At 35.5% G+C, this 10,086-nt stretch overlaps 1 protein-coding gene across 1 annotated transcript in view; it reads left to right on the forward strand.

The window, feature by feature from the left end:
• Positions 1 to 10,086, forward strand: part of GLG1 (golgi glycoprotein 1) — a 105,620-nt gene that overhangs the window by 316 nt on the left and 95,218 nt on the right. Inside the window, exon 1 of the mRNA XM_015586940.2 lies at positions 1 to 146. This exon is cut by the window's left edge and continues 316 nt beyond it. Coding sequence (XP_015442426.1) covers positions 1 to 146 — 146 coding nt within the window. The remainder of the gene's footprint in view (positions 147 to 10,086) is intronic.

Raw genomic sequence — 10,086 nt, forward strand, 5'->3', positions numbered from 1 at the left:
GGGGCGGAGCGGGGCCTGGCGGGGCCGGCGGGGGCTGGAAGCTGGCAGAGGAAGAGTCTTGCAGGGAGGACGTGACCCGTGTGTGTCCCAAGCACACCTGGAGCAACAACCTGGCGGTGCTTGAGTGCCTGCAGGACGTGAGGGAGGTGAGGAGGCGGGACGGGGCTGGGAGGGCCAGGCCTGGTGCGAGCCCGAGGGTGTCGCCGGCCTTGGAAGCCTCTGACGCCGGTCTCCTGCTTCTCTCGCTTCCTCCGTGCTGCACTCCCTGTCCCTCTCTCTCTTCGGCGCATTCCGAGAAGAGGACCCCACCCCCACCCCTCATTCCCTTCCTGGTGCGGGGGTCTGGGACGTAGACCCCCGGACCCTAGCCGCAATCCAGGAAGGCCCAGAGTGTGTTTATGTTTGCTCTGGTCTTTTGTGTGATGCTCTAAGCACAGTGGCTTCTGGCGGAAGACTTGTTTAGGATTTTGCCAACCGTTTCGACTTGGACAATTTGTAGCACCCCTCTTTAACATGAAAAATGATTGGCGCACTTAAGCAGTTAAAGAACGAACTGCTGTTTATTGGCAGAAGGTAATGTTTGTTTAGGGAACTGGGATTCTGTTCTGATGTGTATTGTAGTCAACAGCTTATTTTACTGTCTTTACCCCATTCTTTTGTAATTCGCAGATTCCTGTTATCTACTGGGTGCTGAAACTAATGTATGCTCCCCCCACTTCTCTTCTTTTGGTCTTTTTGTACTGAGTCTCTAGTTTAAGCTGTTACTCCATGTGATTTAGAGACCCAAGGCTTAAAAAGTTGGGGTAGCGGTTGAATTGTAATTGGGTTGTGGGGTCTTGTCTTTCTGACATCTGAATATGATTTTAATGAAATCTAGATTTGAGTGATTCAGTGAAGTGACAGGGTGAATTTTTTCTCTAGATTTAATGCTGCAGTCATAAGTGCGCATATGACAGTTCCTGAAGTTTGGGAGCAAATCTGATAGGGATACTTTTCCTTTCTTTTTTTTTTTTTTTTTTTTTTTAAGATTTAGATACATAGAATTAGGCCCAAAGGTTGACAAGTAGAATGAAGTTACTGCTTGATACAACTTTGGCACATTGTATCATCAGAGTTGTCTAAGCTGTTCATGATAATGGGAAGGCCACCGGTTTGTAGAAAATTGCTACTCTTGGCAGTCCACCAACCTCCCCGCCTCCCCCCATCCCAGGTGATATTTGCTCTTGTGTCTATACAGAGTAATTCACAAGAGGAAAAGACATACATAATCAGGAGACAGAGAGAAAGGAAGTTTCTTTCCAGAGCCACCAGAAATGTAGAGCCTTAGATCTGACTTCTCATCTACAATTTAAAGACTAGAAAGATAGTAATCCCTTGTTATTCTTTGTCAACTACACATCTAGTAGATACAGCTAAGTCTTAATTAACTCTGTCAAGCTTTTTGGAGTTTTCTGTTGGTCTCTGAGGATACATAATAGATGTTGTTCCCTCAAACTAAGATGCTGATATTTGTGACTAAACACATTGTTAGTGGTTTGTGGCAGAAACAGGGCATTATCAGGAAGGCGTCAAAAACGACCGTTCCAGGAACGAGTACGTGTCTGTTTCTTTGTGTGCATCAGGGACATATGGAAACCTCCACTTCACAGGAGCAGTCTTCCTTTGTCATGTATGTAGAAGTACGTAGCAGCACATATAGTCCATAAATAGATCTGACTACTTTGGGAGGCTGTTTAATTTAGTGGGTACTATCTTTCTGCATTACTTAGTATATAAGAGCCTAGCCTGGAAATGTAGTCCTTCTCCAACTTTGCCTGTAAGATTCTCATCAAGGATATTGTTTCGGTAACTACTTTTTTCTTCCTTTATGGGATATTTAAACCCTTTGAGAGTAGTTACTGGATCCTGTATTTTCTTTGTAACTTTCCAGAGTGCCAAATTCAGTGCTGAGAATCAGTTAATGTTGTTGTCTGATTGAGGATGAGTAAACTAATAGAGTGGGCTTTATGATCCTGAGGAAGGGAAGGGATCGTGTAAATTGGAGGTGTGGGTTTTTTGGGGGATAGAGGAGGTCCTAAATTTCCAATTTAATTAATTTTCCTCCAATTTTATATACATAAAAATTGGAAAAAAGTACCATGAACAACCTCTTCAGAAGGTGGAGCTGTTTTTAAACTACTTTTTTCTTTGAAGACAGCAGAAGGAAATTTTATTCCACTTAGTTTGAGAATTAATTAAATCTAATTTATGTGTTTGAAAGAACATAATTAAAGAAGTAAACTAGCATGTTTGAAGTGAACTTATGGAATATGTTTTGTAGTTGCTGTTCAGTAAGTAGGACTATTTGATAGGGAAGTAGACATGTGCTTCTTTATCCCTTTGGATACAAATTCAGGGAAGACTTTTCTCTGTGTACTTTCTATCACAGTGTGGTAAATCATTTTTTATTTTGAAACAACATGGGGGTATATAGTGTTGGGTTAAGTCTGAAATTTAAATATTTTAAGGTTTTCTGTAATGTTCAGTTATATAGTAATTCACTTACAAAATGTATTCGAAGGTATTTATGGTTACCTTTAAATATTTTCAACTGATACTTTCAGTTTGTCTAATACATCATATGCCAACAAATTAAAAATGTTTTTTTTTAAATTGTGTACTGAGTTTAGATTAGTTCACAGCTTTTTTTTTTCTTAGTTGTTTTGGCCACTATTTTGAAGGCGTCTTATGTGGGGGATTCTTTTTTTTAAAACTCTCAGATGAGTCATGCTTTTTAAGAGGTCACATACCCAGTGGGCCCACTATTAAATAGTAGGCATAATAATAGTAATGGTGGGATAGTAGAGGACTGGTGTGCACGCGCACGTGTGTGTGTGTGTGTGTGTATGACTACTAGTAGTTTTAGTTATTAAAGTAAAAGTATAAGAGGAAAAGGAAAAGTATACCCTGAGCTGTTCTACCAGGAGGAATAATAATAACAAAGCAAGAGAAGATACTACTCTCTAGCTAATATTTGATACAGCAATAAGACATGCTCACGTTGAGAGTAATTTTAAAATATTTTAACATACCTTAATTTTTGGCTGAAATGACCAGTAGTATCTTGTGTTTAGAAATTTTAGAAATGGAAACATTTGTTCCTTAGGAGAAATTTATTAGTGCTGTGCATAGTTTTTCTTAGTTTTCTTTTTTGTTGTTGTTAGATTTTAAAAAAAAACTTTCTAATTTGGAAAAATTTCAAACATACACGGAAGTAGAGAAAGTAGTAAAATGACTCTCCGTATACAAATCACCCAGTTCAGTTTCAACTATCTTTTTTTTTTTTTTGACACAAGGGTTAGGAGACTCCGATTCTCAGATACAGTATTCTCAGATACTGTGTCATTTCACTTTAATGCTTCAATGTATGTCTCTGATAAGGGCTTAAAAAATAAAACTAGAACCTAAGGGTTATTTTAGTATTAAAAAGCATCATTCATAAGATATTTCTTTTAAATTTCTTGGTATCTTCTCTTGATACATAAATTTCAGATTATAAATTTGTGAACCACTGTCTCTAAGCTATGTACAGAGTGAATGCTTTGCAGATATTTAAGATGGACTATTTTATGTATTGAACAGGAATTAACATTACAAACCATGAACCCACTTGCAAACTCATAGGTGAACATTTTTCTCATTCTGTTCTTAACCTTTCACTTAACTGTATCCTAAGATAGTATACCACCCTATCTATATTATCTCATTTAATACTTTTGATAGTCTTGTAAGGTGGATAGTGTAATCTTATTATCTTAGTTGAGAAACTGGCTTAGAGAGATGAAGTAATTTGTCCAATGTTATATCCTAAGTGGTGGAGCTGGTGTTCCAGAAGTTCTCTTTGACTTCAGATACCTTACTCCTTCCAATCTACCGTGGGTGGTGGCAGCTAGAGAAATTATTATGTGACTACTGAGAATGCCAGGGGTTAAGTGTACACGAAATAAGAAGGGTCACCTGGAATTAGAATTCTGTTTTCTTCACTACCAAGAATAGTTGGGTAACGACTGCTGCTATGCATTGGAGCATTGTAGATTTCTCAGGCAGATAGGTCAGCATTATTAGACAGAGCTAATTTAATTACTAGTCTGAGTCCATTGTGAGCAGAATTTCTGCTTAGTGAAAAGATTTTAAAATTCTATCTCACCTTGAGCAGGATTTGTACCAGTATAATGTAAGAAAGAATTTAGATATATCCCCCTACTATTTGTATTGAATCCATGGAACAGTACAAAGAATGAATGAGGGCTAGAGCTGGCACTCTCATTAACTCATTGTATAACTGTAAGCAAGTCATTTACCACTGTTAGTCTCAGTTTCCTATGTGTTAAATGAGAGGTTTGGGTAATAGTACAATTTTAAGATCCCTGTTATTTAACCTGTATAAGTTGTTCCAGACTACCACAATAAAGCGAGTAATCTTTTTGCTGGTTGAGGGTCTTGCCCTTGATTTGTCTAAAAAAAACAAAACAATGTGAAGCACAATCAAATGAAGTGCAGTAAAACAAGGTATGCCTGTAGTTTCTAGGATTTATATGTGTACCATCTTCTGATTCCTTATTTATTCATGGAGGGGGGGTGATATTCATGAATAATGCAAACAGCAATTAATCCAAACATTGTTTGGCTTTAGGATGTATTATGATCGTTTTGTTTGAACCAGAGGAATTTTCTCCTGTGCTAACTCTCAGTAGTTGGAAGCAGTCTAAACCGCATAATCAAGGCATTATTGATCTCGTATTATGCACCTATCACTGTGGAAGAGCACTAGTGCCTAAGACACCACCATTGCTTACAGTTGGTTTGATTAGTGAGACTGTGATCAAGAAACAATTATGTAAGAGAATGTTAATGACTTGGTGTTATACAAACAGTAAGTTCTTTAGAGCAATGAAAAGAACATGGAGTACAAAGAGCACAAAGTTAGTTTTTAGACTTAGGTAGAACCCAGCTCTGCCACTCTTAAGTTTAAAAATCATATCACCTTTTCGCCCCTTACGTAGGGCCTGTGTACTTTAGCCCTGTTGTAAGTGAAGATATGCACGGATTCTTATGTTTGATATACTAGTTATATTTTTCTAATATGTATTAAATCTATGGCTATTGAAGTATGCAATACTAACACATATCACCTGAAATCATCTTGCTTACCGTCTATGATAATGCTTTGGAAAATACTAAGACTGGATTACCTCTTAAGATGTTTCTAGTTCTGGTACTTTGTGATTCTGTGATCTGTAGAAATACAAAACATTGCAAGGGAATCATGAGCACAGATGAAGGGGAGATGCTTTGAGAAATTAAGGGGGCTGGGCTGACTGAAGCAGAGTTTGAGAATTTTTTCAGAGTCCCAAATATAAAGGGTCATACTGGCTGGTTCTCCAAGTAAAGCCCAGAAATGCTAAGTATTTTTATCCCAACTTGAGATAAAAATATTCCTCCAGATAATTGAGAGTTACCTATAAAATAGCACTGTCATTTATGGCAAACACTTTTTAGGAAGTCTCGTGATGAGAGTGGTTTACAGCATGTATTTGCCTAATAATTCATTGTTCTTTGGAATAAAATAAAATACTTGAACAGTTTAAAAGATGAAATGGTTTTTCTTTTGTACATTTCTCCTAATATGTTTAAAACAATTTTGTCAGCAAAATTCCTCCCAAAATCTCTTTTTGAGATATAGTATTTTAAAAAGAAGCAATTGAAAATGGATAGTTTGAATTGAGATCTGAGGTAAGTATAAAATACACATTTGATTTTGAAGACTTAGTGCCTCCTAAACCATAAAAGTATCTCAGTAATTTTTATATTGATTATATGTTTAAATGACAATATTTTGAATATTTTAGGTTAAATTCATTAGTAAAGTCAATTTTGTTTTTTATTTGTTAATATGATTACTAGAAAACAAAGTAATATATGTAGCTCACATTATATTTCTATTGGACAGCAATGATCTAGAAGAAGAAAAATATATTATAAAGTAGTAAGTACCACAAGAGAAGGATAAAACAAATGCAGTGGGCACACAATAGAGGAAGTGGTTGGGAGGATCAGAAAAAAAGCTCTTTAGTACTTTTCATTCTTTTTAAGTTGGTGGTTCATATCATGAATTTCTTAATTTAGCTACTTTAAAATGCCTCCCAACTTGGTTAATGGATGGATCTCATCTTCAACATGCCTATTTTATGAGTTATAAAGGGTGACATACAGCACCTTCCGCTTGAGAGGAGCAATAGTCTTATAAAACTGGAAGTCATAAGTGACTCATCTTTATTTGGTTGAGCTAGATAAATTTGAAACTTAAGAAAGAATCTCAAGTGATGGCCCTCAGAACTGTGCCAGTACTAACCCTTGTATCTGCATTAAAATAGAGTGTGGAGGAACAAGCAGTGTGGACCAGAATCTAAAAACAATGAATTAAGAGAACCAGGCATCTGTTTTCATTCAGCTTTAATAATTTTACTGAAATTAAAAAATTATGTTAGATTGAATGCATCGTATTTGTAGTACCTATAAAGTCTTTTATTGAAGGCCTGAATAACATGTATAACTTTATAGGATGAGTCATAGTGAAAATGGGTGCTGACTTAAATTCCTGTCTCTGTACATTTGTAAAACAGAACAAACTCTTAAAAACAGTTTTAGGTTCCTTTAAAAAATAACAAATGTGATGTTTATTTAAAATAATAAGCAAGATAAACAGTGAAGTGAAATGAGATTAACTAGGAGAATGTGCATATAAGTTATAAATCAATTCAAATACAGAGTTAACTACCACCCCCACCCCCCTGCCAAAAAAAATCATGTTTAAAGAAAGTGTTCTGGTATCTAGGAAGGTTTGTTTCATTTGCAATTTAAGTTTAAATTAGAAAGACAATCTGCAAGCCACTTAACAGAATTCCCAAAGTTCCTGCACTGGCCAAATCAGCTCTGCAGTATGATCAACAACATGAAGTGAACAGATACTTCATGGAGAAGGAAAGGAATCTAATGGAGAGTTTTAATTATGAACAAAATCTGCCATCCGTTAATTAGTGCCACCTACTGAGCACACCTATTACATATGAAATAAAAATCATAAGAGATAAGTTCCTGTATAGTCTGTGGAGCCCATGGTAGGAGAAGCATTGTGGTGAGTGGAAAAATAGAATGAGCTTTGAAACTACAAAGTGTTTGGATAAAATCTCTGTGCAGATACAATTGTGTGTATAGATAAAATCCTAGCTCTCTTACCACTTACTGTGTGTGACCTTGGACAAATTAATTATTTCAATTTTCAATTTTCTTATCTCTAAAATTGAGACATGAAATCTACTCCCAAAAGGGTTATGGTGAAGATGAAAATTTTTTAAAATAGAGACCATCCATCAAATTGCATTTACCCATAAGTGATCTTTCCCTTCCTTTTCCCTTTGTTGTTGCAAATGAAATCATTCAAGATAAGGCTTTATGTTCACTGTAAGAGAAATGTGAACTGTAATGCTGCACATCTTTCACATAATCTTTCCAAGGCTCTTTCAAGAAAACTTTAGTTCGAACTTATTTGAAGAATAAGGTCATAAAGATTTATATAGCCATACCAGGTATTTAAAACGTGCACACTTTGAGATTATGGAGTGCAAAAGAGTGAATTCTCTAGGTAAAAGAATTCAGTTCTACCACATGTTCTTTAGTTCTTTTGGCCTAAATAATGCCTAAATATGGACTATACTGCCCATCAGACAAAGTAAAACTCCATTCTCTCATAAAGAGGAAAAAAATAGTTCTTATATTCTAAAGTCTGCGCTGTTAAAAACAGAGCCTCCCTGTGTCGATTGAAATGACTAAGAGCATAGCTGTTTTACCAGCTGAAAAGCAGAAGGCATTGATTATATCTTCTTTTGCCCTTTGTAAAATCAGATAAATATAAAAATCACTGAAATTTTCCCCAAAGTTGGCAACTTTTGAGAGGGAAAGTAGTATTTAGGGACTTTTACTCTCATATTGCTAAGGTTGGAACATTTTCTGGACTATGAAACAGTCCGCATTAAATATAAATACATAAATTAATCATACATTAAAGACAGTGCCAAATATTTTCAGTATGTAAACCTGTTTGAGGTAATTAGGTAGCAGAGTTAGTTTTGAACAGTTTTGAAACAGTTAAAATTCCACAGTCTCATTAAAACTTAAATTTGATAGATTTATTAGGTCTTGGCTATTTGTTATGTGTATAGAATAAAAGTGTTTATTGTGTCTAGTTGTTGCTTTTTATCATTATAAGTAGTTTCAAGGATTTATACTATCATGTATTGATTTTTCAACTTTATAGTTTATCTGAAATAGAAGAAATCAGGGCAGTTAAAGTAGAAGTCAGGAGAGATTGGTGTGGTTCCCTTCCTCTTATGGAAACAAATTCACATTCTTTAACCCGACGGTGTCAGCCTCCTTCTCCAGCTCTACCGTACTTCCTGCTAGCCCCTTACACAACATCCTGCTGTCTCACACCCACAAATGCATAGTGTAGCGGTGTGGGCCTCCAGAGAGTACAGAATTACGGCTTTTGAGTTTACAGGGTTTATATGTAAATATCAGTTGCTGGTGAAGATTTTAAATAAAGTGATTTGAGAATTTTCTGCACCAAAATATCGCTCAGCACTTTTCCCTTTGCACAACCCACTCTGTCCCTCTCCCTGCTATTCTTTAAGCATTGTTTTCAGGCTTCGTTGTTTTTGTCAGATTGAACCATAACAAATTACCAATACTTCATCATTTTTGACTTACAGAAGCAGCATTTTCATATGGTTCAGATTTTGAGTACATAATATCTCCTTTCCAGTAATTTCATTGTTGCCTTTTGTATCATTTAAAAATTTATAGTTAAGAGCTGGTAGATAGGAGGAATTAGTCATTTTAGTGTGGGGTTCTCACCTTGCAGTTCTTCCTGAAATTCTTTTTTTCCAGTTTCTCATTTGGCTTATCTGTCTCCCAGACCAAAAGAAGAGAAACAGTTACTTTTATACTTTTACTTTATACTTTTTACTCATTCATTTGTAAAATATTTACTGAACATTTACTTTATGGGTTAATTAATAAGCAAGGTTATTATTTGGTATGGAAAGGTGACTTGAGAGTTTTGTTTCATATAAAATTAATGTGTTTTGAAAAACCTTTCCTAACTCCTTTGTAATAGGTGAAATGTGGAAACAGATATAAATGTCAGAGAGGAACTCATCAAATAGTCTTGCTTTTCAAAAACTGATTGTAGGCCTGCTAACCTCCCTAAATATTTCATTATTCCAAGTCAGTTTTCTATTCAATATTTAATTTATGGAACTTTTTATCTCATTTGCACCTCTCGATAGTGGTATATAGTAGATAAGACAGATACCAGCCTAATTTTACAGATTTAAAAAAGTGAATCAGATGGATTGTGATTTGCCCAAGTCTCACATAAGTATTAAGAAACAGAGTTTAGACTCCAACCCAGATCTTTTAAAATTCAAAGCCTCAGTCTCAGCATGTTACCACATTGCTTTTCTGATAACTTTTCACATTTACGTATATAATGTATATTTGTTTTCTTTTTCATATTTTATAGTCCTTTCCCATTTTTATTTAAATCTGTCAACAAATACTTGAACACATAACTATGTGCTCATTGTTTAGTCAGTTTTTTTCTTCCTTCTCTCTTGATCTCTAATCTCACATAAGTGAATTTCCTTGCTATAGACTCACAAGTCACGAGGCTTTGTTCTTCACCCTCCCTCTCCCAACAGTAACCCCCTCCCCATTTCATTTTGGACAGTTACTACTGCTGTATCTTTAGGTTCACTGATCTTTTCTTCTGTAGTTTTCAGTCTGCTGTTAATGCCATCCAGTGTATTTTTTATTTTAGACATTCTTAGAAGTTTGATTTGGGTTATATATATATATATATTTCTCTCCATTATGTTTATATTTTCCTTTACATCCTTAAGTATATGTATAATAGCTGTTTTAAGGTTCTTTATCTGCTAATTTCATCATCTGTCATTTCTCAGTCTTTTCCTACTTATTAATTTT

The sequence above is a fragment of the Pteropus alecto genome, unplaced genomic scaffold (assembly GCF_000325575.1).
Source record: "Pteropus alecto unplaced genomic scaffold, ASM32557v1 scaffold123, whole genome shotgun sequence".
Taxonomy (NCBI): Eukaryota; Metazoa; Chordata; class Mammalia; order Chiroptera; family Pteropodidae; genus Pteropus; species Pteropus alecto.